This window comes from Penicillium solitum, assembly GCF_028829755.1.
Source record: "Penicillium solitum strain IBT 25940 chromosome Unknown utg000003l_segment0_segment0, whole genome shotgun sequence".
Taxonomy (NCBI): Eukaryota; Fungi; Ascomycota; class Eurotiomycetes; order Eurotiales; family Aspergillaceae; genus Penicillium; species Penicillium solitum.
In genome coordinates this window covers 4,733,578-4,749,605 of record NW_027072123.1, presented here as the reverse complement: position 1 = coordinate 4,749,605, position 16,028 = coordinate 4,733,578, and the positions used below count along the sequence as shown (strand labels likewise).

The 16,028-nt window shown below is 48.5% G+C and overlaps 4 protein-coding genes across 4 annotated transcripts; 1 reads left to right on the top strand and 3 right to left on the bottom strand.

Annotated features, from left to right (window-relative positions):
- Nucleotides 1–1,849: 1,849 nt before the first annotated feature.
- N7455_005730 (uncharacterized protein) lies at nt 1,850–6,409 on the bottom strand (the record flags this gene model as incomplete). The annotated part of the gene is made up of 4 exons (XM_040959551.2): nt 1,850–3,166; nt 3,226–4,440; nt 4,517–5,199; nt 5,257–6,409. The coding sequence occupies 4 exons, from the start codon at nt 6,407–6,409 to the stop codon at nt 1,850–1,852; spliced, it is 4,368 nt and encodes a 1,455-aa protein (XP_040809999.2).
- Nucleotides 6,410–8,456: 2,047 nt separating this feature from the next.
- On the top strand, nt 8,457–8,724 carry N7455_005729 (uncharacterized protein; the record flags this gene model as incomplete). Its single annotated transcript, XM_065605108.1, has 2 exons — nt 8,457–8,634; nt 8,702–8,724. The coding sequence occupies 2 exons, from the start codon at nt 8,457–8,459 to the stop codon at nt 8,722–8,724; spliced, it is 201 nt and encodes a 66-aa protein (XP_065462008.1).
- A 236-nt stretch (nt 8,725–8,960) lies between these two features.
- nut1 (putative RNA polymerase II mediator complex subunit Nut1) lies at nt 8,961–12,496 on the bottom strand (the record flags this gene model as incomplete). Its single annotated transcript, XM_040959525.2, has 7 exons — nt 8,961–10,072; nt 10,130–10,661; nt 10,723–11,229; nt 11,337–11,399; nt 11,451–11,701; nt 11,777–12,440; nt 12,488–12,496. The coding sequence occupies 7 exons, from the start codon at nt 12,494–12,496 to the stop codon at nt 8,961–8,963; spliced, it is 3,138 nt and encodes a 1,045-aa protein (XP_040810030.2).
- A 620-nt stretch (nt 12,497–13,116) lies between these two features.
- N7455_005727 (glutamate dehydrogenase) lies at nt 13,117–14,697 on the bottom strand (the record flags this gene model as incomplete). Its single annotated transcript, XM_040959565.2, has 3 exons — nt 13,117–14,322; nt 14,378–14,508; nt 14,649–14,697. The coding sequence occupies 3 exons, from the start codon at nt 14,695–14,697 to the stop codon at nt 13,117–13,119; spliced, it is 1,386 nt and encodes a 461-aa protein (XP_040810007.2).
- Between the last annotated feature and the right edge of the window lie 1,331 nt (nt 14,698–16,028).

Here is a 16,028-nt window from a genome sequence, read left to right as displayed (position 1 = left end):
TCGACGTGATTCGTCGTTGGTTGTTGGTTGTTCTAGCAACGATCCCGCTTAGCTGAGAATGGGAATCGTGTGTGAAGGCATGAACTTGCTCCAGTGGATCACTGCATCGGCGATCAAGTGGCCTAATTCAAACCCCGGCATCTACACGAGGAGAAGAGCTCACAGCGGAGCTTTGGCTTTTCGTTCTTTATGACGACCAAGAAATACGCCTATTTCACTCCACTATCACCGCTGATCTTTGCCTGGCTCGATTACGCGACAGAACAGAGGCGAAAACATGGTCGGTTTCTGTATGAAATCGGGGACAAAGAATATGCGATCGCGCTCCAAATTCCCTGGACTCCTATGACAACATATTTTCTTGTTCAACAAACTTGGCAGCCTTGCCCGCAACCCAGTGTTCAGCTTCTTTCCACCTGGGAGGCCGGATTTCCACAAAAGGAGATTTGCCGAGCGATCAGCAATCCTTCCTGGGCACCCCAGTAATACCCGTGCTTGTGTGCCTGAGATGTGATAAGCAACCGCGGCCTATGCCAACCAAATCTTCGGGGAAGAAAGAAGACATGAAAAGGGGGGCTGTCGCGGGGAGGCAAAAATTTCATTTCATTTCAATAAAAAAAAAAAAAAAAAAAAATCGAGTGCTCATCACCCGAGTTTCTGCAGAAAACGACCTCGTGCGCAGATCCCAAGTTCTTCACCTCGCCGAATCCGATTGTGTCAGACGGGGGCGAGTTTCCACCCACGTGCAGCATCGCGCACGTTGAAAAATGTGCGCTGTGGATTCCTGCTACCGATTTCGCGGTCCCCGCCAGAAGATTTTGGGGTAAGCTACTTCTCCGTAATTTGTATTCACAAAATGAGTTCAACTATAGCAGGAGGTTCCATGTTTCCATGTTGTCGACGCTAACTTGCAGGATTTAGGCAATGATCAATCATGAGAGTCTAGAAAAGCAAATCCCGTCTTTCAAGGTTGGCCCATGACGCTGGGTCGACGCCCTCATTTCCACTCCAGGATTCAACGTGCATCCTTTCACCTGTGGGGATATTCACTGCCGCAAGGCTACTTCCCCTTTCTATTTTGGAGTGGCTGTCGAATCCCCGATCGGGAAGGTGAGATATGTGTCACAATTCTAGCCCCCGGGTAAATTCTCCAGCTCATAAGTGGACGCGCCTCCACGCGCCAGCTTGTTGGCCCGAGTGTCGATGCAATTTCATCACAATGTGGATACAGGGGTAGGGTTCAGGAAGTACTCTGTACGGAGAACATATCCTAATATTCGCGGCTAACTCGGAGAATTGGAATATGGTGTTGATTGTAGTATGCATCTGTAGTATATATGGATTTGGCTACCTCTGGAATATATATATATATCTATGGCTTTGATTAGTTCCTTTCAGGCCCGTGGGTATCTTAGTTATGTATAATAATCATGCCCGTAACTGTTACAACAACTTAATCGTGTAGGGGCTATTGTGGAAGATCTTCAAGAATGTACAATTTATATTCTTCTATGCTCTATGCTCTGGGCTCTATGCTCTATGTTCTAAAGTCTATATGCTAGCTAATAACATGTATGCAGGAAATGAAAAACTGCTCGATGACGAGACAAAATGGAGATATGCACGGTGTAGGACTCCATGAATGAAGGGATGAGAAGTGAATGTATAACAAGATTGGCAATGAAATGGTGATGTGAAGGAAGGAAATAATGTATAAACAGAAGAAATGAAGAAATGAAGAAATGAAGAGGAAAGGGTGGAAGAAAGATCGGAAAAGAAAATAACCCAATCAATGAGGATTCCGAGGAAATGTAAGGGCTTGAAGGAAAAGGATGAACAAACGATCAACCTATTCAGCCTTCTTTGAAGCCTTGGTTCTCAGCTTCATGAGGCCGAATACCAAAGCGTATCCACTGATGGCGAAGATGACCGCGATACCGATGTCTCTCCATCCAGTGGTGTAGTTCATGATATGGAGACTTTTCAGGAACTCACTTCCGTCTTTATATTGACAGACCTTGCAACCTGAGGTAGCATCGGGGTTGATCAAGTTGACACCGGAGCCACTGCCGGACATATAATCCGAGAGGTACTCAGCGCAGCTGGTGCCGTTGGTCGGTTCGAATCGGGCGAACTCATTGTCCATGCAGGTGACCTTGGCACCCCAGATGCCAAAGGTCAACATGCCCGAGACAACATAGTTGAAGGGATTGAGGTAGTACATCCAGAACCGCCAGAACACATTGAGCTGGAAGTATGGGACGAGGACACCACAGAATATGACAAGAATACTGATGATCAGGGGGTTCACAAGCGCAGCAAATGTCGGGTTGGGCGAATAGGCGGCGACGAATTGACCAATACCAGTGTAAATGAGCTCATAGATCAACATCATGAAGAAAGTGGCGCCGGATCGGCTCGATTCATGAGGCAGTCTCCAAACGGGCCAGTACCAGCAGGCAAAGTAGAGAACAGCACAGATACAGAGATATGGGAACTCGGAAACAATCAATCCAGTGACGAAGGCAACCCACGAGTACATCTTCGACTTTTTCTCGCGAGTATCGTAGATATCACGGCGCTGGATGAAGAGAGGTTGAAGCTGGTTGATGACACCAGGAGCGACGAAGACAAAGTTCCAGATCGAGAACATCTTCAGATTCAAAGCAGCCACACTTTGATTAGGGCGCCAGAAGGAGAACCCATTGAGTGCGGCGGAGATAATGTGAAGGGAGAACTTGTTGTTGATATAGTTGGTGTTCCGGAAAAGCGCGACATTCATCCGCCAAGTTACGATTTTGGTCTGCTCCCAAAGAGGCATAGAGAACTCGAATCCATCATCGACCGTACCGGGGGGTTTGGCAGCAGCGTCCGCAATCATTCCATCCAGTTCAGCGATCATGCGAGTTTGCTCGGGGGAGTCGAGCCAGACCTGATGCCAATCCTTGTCCTTGACAGCCTCGATACCGCCGGTAACAACGTCAATCATGAACTCAGCTGCATTAGACTCGGTAGGGCACTGGGCCCCGTATTTGCCAAAGTATTGCTTAACGCTGGACGCATTCTCGCCAATGTCTCCAAAGTAAACCGTCTTTCCGCCCTTTGCAAGGAGAAGGAGGGTGTCAAATTGAGCGAAGAGCTGCGCGGAAGGTTGGTGAATTGTAACCTAGAACGGGACTAGTTAGCAATATAATCTCGTAGTTGAAGAAGAAACCGAAGACTTACCAAAACAGCTTGGCCGACATCAGCCAATTTGCGAAGGAAACGGACGGTGTTATAGGCCGATTGTCCATCCAAACCAGAGGTGGGTTCGTCCAAGAAGATCAGAATGCTAGGTTTAGACACCAGTTCCACACCAATCGTGACACGCTTTCTTTGTTCAACGCTGAGTCCATTCCCAACACCACCGATAAGAGTATCTGCCAAGTCATGCAGCTCGAGAAGATCAATGATAGTGTCAACATACTTGAGTTTCTCTGCCCTCGGGGTGTTACGAGACTGGCGAAGGAGAGCAGAGAATTCCAATGCTTCTCTCACGGTTGCGAATGGCTCGTGAACATCCAGTTGTTCGCAGTATCCCGCCATTCTTTGGAAAGACACCGGGAGCTCACGGCCGTCAACCATGATAGAGCCGTTGATAGTACCGTCTGTCTTACGCTGAGCAAGCACATCAAGCAGGGTTGTCTTTCCTGCACCAGAAGATCCCATAAGGGCACCTAGCATGCCGGGCTTGACCCACCCGTGAATGTTATCCAACAGCACTCGATCGCCTGTGGGAGTTTGGACAGTGTATGTGAGGTTTTTCCAGGTAAAGATCGACGTGTTTCGGGTGAGATTTTCATCGTCAACTTGAACGGGCTCATCGGTAGTCTCGCGTGCAGTAGACTTTTCGTTACGTTGTGCTTCTTCATCGGAGCTGGCGGCGTGGTGGTTCTTGAGCTTCTCGCGAGGAATGAGAAGAGAAGCACCAGAGCCACCACCTGCCTTCCAGTATGATGTGAAAATAATCGTCAGGATGGCAAAGAATCCCCACCAGCCCCAGACGACACCAAAGTTCCGCCACATTTGAGAGTGCTTGTAGTGAAGAGATGCAAGATACTGATCTCCAGTCACATAGGTTGCGCCTGGCAAGGCACCACCAACACCCGCACAAGCTTGGTTCTCGACTCCGACGTCCTCGTAGCCAGGGCCACTTGGGATCAGATTTCTACCAACACAAGGGATATGGCGGTCATGGAACTCGTTCGACATTGCAGCCTGGAAGGCATAGGCAAATGGGTTCGTGTAGTACAGCTCAAGGAACCAGTTCTTCATCTCAGGCTTGGGAATCATGTAACCAGCGTACATGACAATGCCTTTGACTGCAGTTCCTGAGATCTTAGAAGCGGCTTCGAAGGTACTGAAAGCGGATCCGATAAATCTAAAGAGAGCAGTGATGCACTGAAGATGTAAGAGTTAGTCCAAAATCGAGAAACTAGTAAACCAGTAGAATCGAATAAAAGAAACGAGCACTTACCAGAATTGTCGAGAACAAAATAATCCAGAAGGTGAAGAAAGCAGCCGCAGTATGTTTCAAGTTAGACATCCAATAGATAACTACCGCGAAGATAGTGCACTGGAACAACAGAACCGGAATATCCGCCATGATCTGAGCCAAGGAAAACGCCGCCGGGTGGTACATAGCAAAGCCCTTGTGTTTGACCAAAACCGGACGACCCTTGAAAGATTCGGTGACCTCAGACATGGCAACAATGCAGTTGTACAATAGCGCAAAGAAGACAGCACCACCTTTGGTGAAGATACCTTCGGAGGTGTCTGGTGAGTCGTAGAAGCAAGAACCAGCGATCAACGCCATCACACATGACAGAACCTGTTTGATGATGAAGGTTGACTTCTCACCCCACAGAATCTGATACTGTCGCTTAGTGCATGCGATGAGCTGAACCCAAAAGCTAGTAGTCAAACTACTACCCTTAGGCAGGTGTCTGGACTTCTCCCACGCAACAGACTCTTTGAATGCCTCTGTGCGCTCGCGGCTGAGTTGGGAGTCAGGATAGTCATATGTTGAGACCATACGGTGGTAAGTGCTGGACTTCTGATATTCGGCTAGAATGGCATCGGCGTTTCTGGGGAAGGTGTTTTCGCATTCGGGTCTAATTTTTCGCTCTGTTGGGACTGTTAAGCCAGTGAGGAAGTCACCTATCGTATTGCGTTAGTTGATATCAGAGTTGTTTGTCGGATATAGGAAATACTTACCGACGTTTGCTCCGTCGGTGTACACAAAGCCTAGATCTTCCATGAAAGGCTTAGCTGCAGCTGCAGGGCCATAGTAGATCTGCTTTCCCTCGTCAAGGACAAGGACCTTGTCGAAGAGATTGTAAATTCCATTTCCTGCTTGATACAGGGTCACAATGGTGGAAAGGCCGAGAACATCAGTCATAGCACGAAGGGCCTTGGCCCACTCCAATGCGGTACTGGCATCCAAACCACGGGTACTGTTATCCCATGAGTAAATGGAGCCCCTAGTTGCGAGACACTCGATAATAGAGACTCGCTTCCGCTCACCGCCGGATACACCACGAACGAATTCATTTCCAACCTTGGTATCGGCTGTATGACTGATTCCCATAGACTTTAGAAGGAACTCCTTAGTCTCAGCTGTGTATTCGTCGATACCTTGAGCTCCATCTGGTAGATGGAAAGGAACCTTGAGCCTAGCCGCGAAGTCCATTGTCTGACCGACTGTCAAGCGGGGGTAGAACAACTCCTCTTCTGTGTTCATCACAATCTGGCCATTGTAGTCCCCGGCTTCCTTGGAGGACATACTTCCGAAACGCACGTCGCCGTTGATAGTGTGATAACCTTCGCGGCGATTTGATAGCATCTTGAGTAGCGTGGTGCACCCTGAACCAGGGCGGCCCAACACAAGCAACATTTCTCCGGGTTTGACACATCCATGGCTGTCTGACAAGATCGATTTGAGGGGTGGCTTTCGGCGGAAATCTTTAATCAATTGTGGAACGTTGAATTGCGAGATCATGTTTTCGTTGACGGCGGCTTCGGCAGCAAGGACATCAACGGTTAGGTTTTGCCATGTGACTCCTAGCTCACGCTTCTTGAATCCGGCTGCTTCATCACGTTCTGCGTTCCGGATCACTTCTGGTGTCATGCTCCATTCCGCAGCCTTCTTGGGGGGTAGGGAAGTCTCGGCATTGGCGACATTCAGCGTCTCGACACTCTTTGATTCGTGGATGTTGGCTTGCGGTACATGCAGGGTCTCCACACTAGTGAAATCGTGGGTGTTGAGCTTGTGAACAGGCGAGTCGTCCAGGTTTGGGTTATTATTTTCGTCCTCAATGCGATAGTCGCTGTGCAGCGAGGCATCATCGGGTTCGGGATGCTGCTCCATGATAGGAGACTTTGAAAGAGTGGAGATGGGTCAAAGAAATAAAAAAAAACTATTATAGAATCAAAAGTTATTTAAATTGGGAAGAGTAGCATATTTATTCTAAACAGTCCTGCAAAGGGGCGAGTCATTTATACGTGCCGACTCCATATCCGAAATAATAGGAGAGCGGAAAGATGGCATCGAACAGTGCCCTGTTATTGGCTGAAACAAATTTAATTTGTTCATTATTGCTGCTAATGCAGAGGCAGTTTGTTTTACTCCTATGAATAGATCCAGAGGGACCTGGCAAACCCGGCACAGAGGCCGAGTTCATGGTAGAACCCACTTTGGGTAAATCTTGGGTCGAGTCAACTATTTGCAAGTTATCCAATGGTTGTCCAACAGATAAGCATTAGAACCCGGAGAGATGCCCGATTCATCCGACTTCTATTGTGTTCGATACATGAGGCCTTTAGGGCTTCACTGTTTGACGTTATTGATCACTGTACGGAGTACAAACAAATTACGATGCGTGGTTTATCTTGGTGGATTTGTATTAGCAAACAATTGTTCCCACTTATTCTTTCCAAATGGATTAATTACTATCAACTGAGAATTTCTGGTGATACTATGTATGAGGGGCTGCAAACTTCTACGCAATGTGCGTCATAGGTGGCGATGAACAAGCATTTTAGCGGATGTATGTTTATGTATTTCCGGATAAAGATTAAAGGGCTAGATCAAGGCGCCTTGTCAGTACCGAAGTTCCCCTGAATTAAACTGTCACTGTCAGTTATGCCCTATATGGACCAGCAAATCAGCAATGCCGAGGCACCGACACCCTGAATATTCTACGGGGTGATATATCCCGATAATCGGGTTCCCTGACGATCCCGATCTACCCGGGTCTTATCTAATCGCCTTCTGGCCCGGTCTTTGGGTCTTCCCAATGAGGAAATATGTGCCATAGTTCCCAATTAGGATATTTGCGGGTCTTGTCAACATCTTGCGTGTTGCATAAAAAGGTCCAACGATTTGATATTTTGTTCAATTTTGTTCAATAATCAACACTCACCCCCTCTATTCAGCTTCCAACCCCACCTGTAGACTCGGATTGTACTCCGAGGGTATCAATCACATCATACATTGGTAGTCTCGGTCCAACGGCGAGCTCTCAGCAATCAGTTTGCTTGGCGAGCATCGGGGTCGCGCAGCGGGGTTACCTAACCTAGTCTTACCTCTTACCCTATGCCGTGAGCCGATGTGCTTCACAGGCAGCAGGATAAATATGGTTCAAGTGCAAGGATAATCGAGAGCCAGACTCAGATGTAATCACTTTGGACCCATATGTCCAAAGATAAAAATTCGCAATTCGATAGCTATGCATGGTTATAACCTATCCATTCAGCTCTGTTGTTGTCAGATGAAATTAGCTTTGATTGCCGATGTGTATTCAAGGGCTGGACTGCATCCCTTGATTCCAAGGTTGAACAGCACCTCACCACCACAGTATCTTTCAACGGGGTGTATCTAATTTCCATAAGGAGTAGAGATAAGATATTTGCCTTCTACTATGTGGCCCTAATGATTCTGGTACAATATCGCCAACACTAATCATGTAATTTGCAACATCCAACTTGTCGATGTCGAATAGAGAACATACACACCCCAACGCCATCCATAAGTTCCGTCGCGTACCTAAAATTCCAAGCAAAACTTTCCAACGAGCAACTTCAAGCCATCGGAATGAGCTAGCTCCATGCTTTTGAAGCTCCTTGACATGGGGGTTTAGCCCCAGACCAAGGACGGCATATAAGAAGGCGCTGTCAGGCACATCGTTGAAAGGGTGCACACACTCTCTTCTTCTATACTAATCCAAGGGTATCAAACAATCCGCTAGCCATTATATCTAGTCAAACATAACAGTAAGTGACTGTTTCAGATACGCATACAGATTGCTAGTATATCACTTAAGACTCGATCACTGACGGGGTCACCTCAGATTATATATATTCTCACTTGGAGTCAACCACACCGATTTTACTCCAATTCAACAAAACAGCTCAACATGAAACTCACTACATTTATTACTGCCCTCTTCTTCTCGGCTCTGGTAGCAGCAGCTCCAGTCCCACTCAACAACCGAGGAAACCTCCTCCCGACTCCAATGCAAGCGGTGGAGAAACTGTTCCCTGGCTCGGGGATTCCACAGCTGGCGGGGAAAATTGAGAAGACGTTCGATATATGTAAGTATATGATTTTGTATCATGGTGGTAATATGTCGGCTAATGAGATCTCCTATCATTGCTAGAGTTGGACGATATGCTATGAGTTAATGGGTGGGGTTAACGCTGTTTTCTTTTCTTTTCTTGTGGGCCATGGAGCAAGTCTGACATGACACTCTTTACACTGGTTTTATACGATATTCCTTTATAATATTGCAGAGATGCCCAATGTTTAATTGTCTTGAAATGAATGACCCTTCACCAAAACATAGATCAAGCAAAATGCTATGCCAAAATTGGACATTGTGAGTCCATAAATGCGAAAGATACACAAACCAACACATCAACTAAAACATACCCTCCATATCCAAATCCAGGAACTCAGGATTTCCAACCGCCATATCCGCCGCATTAAGCACGTCATCAATAGCATCCATCCCAGCCCCAGAATCAAGTCCCATATCCTGACCAACACCAATACCACCATCCATCCCAGCAGCCGCCGCATCCGCCGCCGCCTTATCCAACATCTGATTGATATTATCCGGATCATCCTCATTGACCGTATTACGCTCAACATCAGCAGCAGAAGGCTCAAGATCCATCCGATCCTCCTGCCCCTCAACGCCAAGATGCATATTCTGAATAATATTCGAGACATCAATATTCGAGACCTGCGACGGCGGCGCCATGAGCATATTAACCCGACGCGCAAGCCGCACAACGACCTCCGCGCGTAGCGGGTCACTCTCGGAAATCTTAGGGACATTCTCGTGTTGCAGTGCTAAGGCGTCGCGCAGCGTCAGAATCGCACATCGCGGCAAAGCCTCCTTGCTCGTGTCGACTGGGTGGTAGTTATTCTGGTCGACGGCAAAGGACTCCGTCATCGGAGCGCATACCATCGTCGTCGCAATGTCCAGTGCGATATGTCCGTTGCCTGCTTCGGATTGCTGCTTGACTTCGTCGATTATCGCGCCTAGAACGCGTGTTGCACCCAACATTCGGATACCCGCTAGTACCTGTCGGTGCGTGTATGCGTGTGGGGCCATGCTGATTCCTGGGTTGGCGCTCCAGAGGACGAGGGCTTGTAGGGTTGTGCGGATGCTGGCTATTAGCCCGCCTGCGGAGTGGGAGGTCCAGGTGTCGAGTTCGGAGCGGCGGCAGCTGCCGACGCGGCGGAAGGAGATGTATGGCTCTAGGGCATCAAGGATTGGTTTGATGTCTGTCCGCGACTGGTTTCTTGTTCGGACGTTTTTTAGTTGCTCTTCTAGTGGGCAGCCAGTTATGTTAAGGACTGTTTGGTGGATGGCTTGGGCCTCGCCGGAGATTGAGCTGGGTTTGACTAGGGAGTGGAGGGTTTTGATAGGGATTGTGGGGTCAGTCTCTGATTCCCAAATGTGGTTGCCCAGCCATGTCAATGCGACGACCAGGGACGGGAGGAGGAAGGGCTCGAGCAGATCTATATTGTCGTTAGTTAGGTATCCAGTGTAAAGCGACCGCGTGACGATGTTCTTACATTCAAATCCACCTTTCAAAGTGTCGAAATCCAGCTTTCCGGACTCGCATGCACCGAGACTCTGATCGAACAGTGTTGTTACAAGCATGTAGAATTCGTGTGGGCTGCAAGAGGACATGGTCTCTTCACTGATGCCCTCAGCAATAAACAGAGCACCTATCCAAGCGCCAAGATCATTGTTTTGCTTCTCGCTCAAGTCACTCAGCTTCTGGCTGCAAGCGCCCCGGTCCAATAGTTTCAACAAAAACGAATCGTTGTTCGAGATACCCATATCAGAAGGACTCAGGTCATAGCGATATTTGAACGCGAGAACCAGCAACAAGATACTGCCAAATTCATCATAGACAGGCTGGTTTTCGCCCTGATCCTCGTCCCACTTCCAGGAATCAAGGATAGCACAAAGAGGTTGCAGTACTTGCTTTGTAGTTCGGAACAGCAACATGACGTCCAATGTTTGCGGGCGGCGTGAGAGCGAATTGCAAATGTTCTTGAGTGTCACTGTCTCTCTCTGATGACACAAATTATGCATGACCTTGAAGAAGTTAGCATCATAATACTTCCAGGAAACTCAGATCGGGTAGCTTGGAACATACATCAACCACGGCGCCAACTATCGCGCCAGCATTGCCCTCCATCGACTCGATCTCACCAATAAGTTGCTCAGTACGTTCATGATTGTTATTGATTTGCGAAACGAGATCGTCCTTGACATAAGGGCCCCCACCAGGCAGAGTCTGCATGGGGTTTTCTCCGAGAAGCTGTTCAATACTAGACTCTCGTATGAGCTTGTGCGACGCACAAGCAAAAAGGAACTCCTGGCGAGCATCTGATAAAACACTGCTGCCCTGCATCGAGAACATCTGAGAGAAAGAGGGGAATGCGTTCGGATCTAGGCGGCTTAAGGCATGGCTAATGCACATTTCCATGGAGATCGGCACCATGGATGCTGCCGAGATGGCTGCGAAAAAGGCGGGAAGCTTGTTAACGAGGAAAGATCGGAACAAGAGCATCGTGCGGCCAGATTCGTTGCGATATACGCCGTTGGAAAGAACGTCGAAGGCAGCTGTAATGATTTCCTCGATGAGCACGTCATTGTGGCCCTGGTGAGAGGTTAGTTAAATGATCTGAACCTCACTTGAATAGTGAGGAAATGATTCAAGCCACTCTGACTACTGAGAGAGAAGTGAATTATGTCAATTGGACTTACCTGATAACGATTGGTGAGGTAATTGATCAGAATAGTATCATCGACCAAAGGACGACCCACGACCTGTTGCTAGTCAGCCATGAACCCAACATTTCCGCGCAAAGAGAAGCGTACCATCGAATTGATGTATACATAGAGTCCAGCTCTAGTGTTAACAACTGGGCCATCCATGACAGAAGACTCAAACTGGAGGGCATTGACATTCACGCCCTCGATAGCAGGCCCATGCAAAGCCTTGGAAGGCTGACCGGGGTAAAGATTGAACACTTTCTGTAACTCTTCGAGGCGATGCCGAAGCGGCAGAGAGACATCGATACAGAGAGGCAAGTAGCTTGACAAAGCCTGTCCCAATTTTGCTTTCAATGCTAGGGGGAATCATTAATAGATGTTCAACAGATATGGTAATATCATCCCAAAATGCGGAGATCATGTAGATTTACCTTGATTGAAATCACTGGACAGTACTTCCAGTCCTTTGCTAGTCCCAGACAAAGCGGCAAGTAGAATCCCAAGCGATTCAAACAACGAGACCGCGTCAGGCGATCCCATCAAGCCACCTGTTTGCTGCGAGGCGTCCACGCTGTGATTGTGCCACGCCACGACAGCCAAAATCCAGTCTACAGTGGCAGAGTAAATGTCTGCAGCCTCAATGACGGTCTTAGGGATTGACCCGGTAGAAATGAACACCATGACATCCTGAATGACTTTGATATCCGTCATGAGAGTGGATGGCTTCTGCTTTTTGGACTTGGACGGCGAGCCCTGTCCTTCGCCCTCAACCTCGCCAGATCCCGACGCATCAACAATAGAAGAGTGCTTTAACAGACTGGCCAGCGCAGACGAAGACTTGACCCTCCCAACCTTGCACAGTCCATCGACGTACAGCGGCAGAAGAGGATCCCAGGTAACACTGGAGGAAGCGCGAGCTTCAAGGAGCAGATCGAGAAGCTCATTTTCCTTCACGGGTGAGCGAGCAAACATCAGCCCCGACAAGTCCGTGAACTCGTCGATATCTATACGATTGGCCAAACATTGGTGGAGGAAGGTCCTCCATTGTTCGGGAATTGCCCTGTCCGGCAGCATTGTCATCTCCACAACATAACACTGCACCCCGGAAGCTGTAAAAATCGAATTGCAAGTCACAGACTCACACTAAGCATTTTTCTTTCGAGGAATAGATCGCTGGTCTTGAGGCTGTGAGGGATAGCTCTTTCTCAGGTCGGCGCTCCGGAGCTCGTGAGAGCAATTACGTAACCATCACGCGAGGGGAGTTCTGTCCATCTAGCACGTGACTTGAATATTTTTGTGCCTTAGGCCACATTTCCAATAGCCACGGACGTTCTAAAATAATTAAAGTCATGACGGACGCAACATCTTAGTGGATCGATTGAGTTAATCTGGACTTGTCTAGATCTTCCTGAAATTAAAGCATAAAACTTATTTCGTGTAACCATTGGGGCTCACTCTGGAGAAGTCTGCTAATTTGATGAAAATCTACAGCTTACAAGACTACAAGATCACACAAATATTTTAAATCATTCATTGAATCTCATTATCATCATGACAATCCCAAGTGCAGAACCAAAACAAACAGCGGTGCTCAATTGGGGATATCAATCAAATGCAACATTGGAAAAACCAGCGCCTCTATCCGTAATCCGCTTGACAAAAAGGGTAAAAAGCTATTTTAAAAAAAAAGAAAATGCATCGAAGCTGCCTCTCCTCAAGAGAGGACAGAAATCATCACAAAACATCACCAAAAATTGGAGATGCGACTGATTTACCACCAGTCACCGTGCTCCTTCATGGCCTCAGCGACCTTGGTGAAACCGGCAATGTTGGAGCCAGCAACGAGAGAAGGAAGGACACCCTCAGCAGGGGTGACGTACTCCTTAGCAGTAGCAAGGCCGTTGTTGAAGCAGTCCTCCATAATCTTCTTAAGACGGGAGTCAACCTCCTCGCGGGACCAGTTGACACGGGCAGAGTTCTGGGCCATCTCAAGACCAGACACAGCAACACCACCAGCGTTGGCGGCCTTACCGGGGGCGTACCAGATGGCAGCGGCACCGGGGTTGGCATCACGGTGGGCCTCGAAGACATCGATAGCCTCCTGGGTGGAACCCATGTTGGAGCCCTCAGCGATGAACTTGCAGCCAGCGGCGATGAGAGCCTTAGCCTCGTCGCCGGAGACCTCGTTCTGGGTGGCGGAGGGGAGAGCGACATCGATGCGGCCGGCGATGTTGGTCCAGGGGCGGGCACCGGGGATGTACTTGAACTTGGAGCTGAAGGCAGCCTGGGTGGCGATCTCGGCGATCTGCTTGCGCTCGACCTTGATATCGGCAATGGTGTTGATCTCCTCGACGGTGAAGGAGCCCTCCTCGCCGTTGATGACAAGAGCACCCTGGGAGTCGGAGAGGGAGATGACGGAACCGCCGAGCTCGATGACCTTAAGAGCGGCGTACTGGGCGACGTTTCCGGAGCCGGAGATGGCAACACGCTTGCCGGCGAAGGAGTCCTTGCCGCCGGAGGCGTGCTTGATCATGTGCTCAACGTAGTAGACAACACCGTAGCCGGTGGCCTCGGGGCGGATGAGAGAACCACCCCAGCTGCCACCCTTACCGGTGAGAACACCCTCCCACTGGTTGCGGATCTTCTTGTACTGGCCGAACATGAAGCCAACCTCGCGGCCGGTAACACCGATATCACCGGCGGGAACGTCGGTGTCGGCACCGATGTGCTTGCACAGTTCGGTCATGAAGGAGACACAGAAGCGGCGGATCTCGTTGTCGGTCTTTCCCTTGGGGTCGAAGTCGGATCCACCCTTACCACCGCCCATGTTGAGGCCGGTCAGGGCATTCTTGAAGATCTGCTCGAAACCGAGGAACTTGAGGATGGACAGGTTCACGGTGGGGTGGAAACGGAGGCCGCCCTTGTAGGGGCCAAGAGCGGAGTTGAACTGGACACGGAATCCGCGGTTGATTTGGACCTGGGCAAGTCAGAATTGTGACAATTTATACAATTCGAAAAAAATCAAGTCTTACCTGGCCTTTGTCATCCTCCCAGACAACGCGGAACTGGATGATACGCTCGGGGACGGAGACGACCTGAAGGGCCTTGCGGTACTCGGGCTTCTTCTCGAAAAGAGTGGAGTTCTCGAGGGTGGAGGCGAGCTCTGTTTCGGGATTGTTAGCTTAGTCACCCCGAAATTATGCCCGGTGGAACCACAAGCCGGAAAGATGCCGATGGGAAGAGATTGAGGCGAGAAAAAATTGTGATATGGAATTGGAATAGAGGAAAAGGCAAGAGACATACCCTTGTAGGCCTGCTCGAACTCAGGCTCGAAGGGGAGGTTCTGCATCATGTCGGCGGGTTTTTGGGCCTTGGTTACTCTGGTTTATGTCGGAAGGTAGATCAATGCTATGCAATGATCTGAATAATTATAATTAGAAGTGCCCAAGAGCAGAGTATAAGACAATCGAGATTTTAAAGAATAGATGAAGAAGAGAGAGGATGGAGGGGAGAATTCTACAATTATATAGAGAAGATGTGGAGAAGATATTCAAAGCCGGAGTCGGACGAGAGATTCCGGACAATGGGGGGGGGAAAGGGACGGGAGTTGGCAAATGTGGCTATAGTTGACAATAATCCAAGAAGACCAGGTTGCACGAATGAGAAGAAGAAGATCCAAGAGAAAGATGAAACCCAATGATTTCCCATGATTTCCGTGGGAAGAACGTCCGAAGTTCGGGGCCCGCACAATGTTATCTCATGGTTTAAGGTCACAGAATTTGCACAGAATTTGGCTTATCTCTACCACACTTTTGGTCCCATATGTGCATTACCTACATTTAACCTTCCCATCAATCATAGCTCGTTTTCGCTTCCTAAATCTTCCTTGTCTCGAATCTTTCTTCCGTATTCAATTCGTACTCCCGGATCGCTCATCTCCGACATTTAAAAAAATTAAAAAAAATTTAATGAATGTAACCTAGTGTCTAGGAGGCTGAGAAAAAAAAAGAGACTTCGAAACTAGAAATGCATGATGCGACGAGTTGCAGTTGTTACTATGATCGACCTATTGATGAAGTAGTATCCTATAAAGTTGGATTGAATAAAGTAAAATAATAAAATAAAAATAAAAATAAAAAAACCTCAAGAGGCAAATAAAAACTCGAGTTCTCCGCCACCAGCTACCATCTTCGGCAATTTGACTCGGCTGCAGGCGTTGTCACGTGCCAACTATACCATAAACGGCGACCAAAAATGGAGCCGGTCAACCTTCGGCCCACCGAGCTTATCTGATCGTCTTTTCATTCTCTAACACTTTTTACTCATTTTTCCTTTATCTACGGCTTTTGGTTGAATTCCCTCTACCCCACCGGATCAATTAAACTGAGGGGTAGAGGGGTAGAGGGGTACCTAGAGGGGTAGAGGGGCATCTCCAGACATCTAGTCAGAATGAGAAAAAAATAGTTGTGCTACAGAATGTTCGTAGTCAGAGAAATCGAAAACCTGGAATATCTGAATACCCGCAGTACCACCCAGATCCCGACAGTCCAGTCAATTGCCCCCTAATAGTCATCTCGGTGGGTGCAACCCGAGTCCAAGGGCTTGTCCTTTCCCCCGGCTTGGGTCAGGCACCAATCCCGTGTGATGCCAAGACCCGGTTAACTGCATTGGATCCCCCGATAG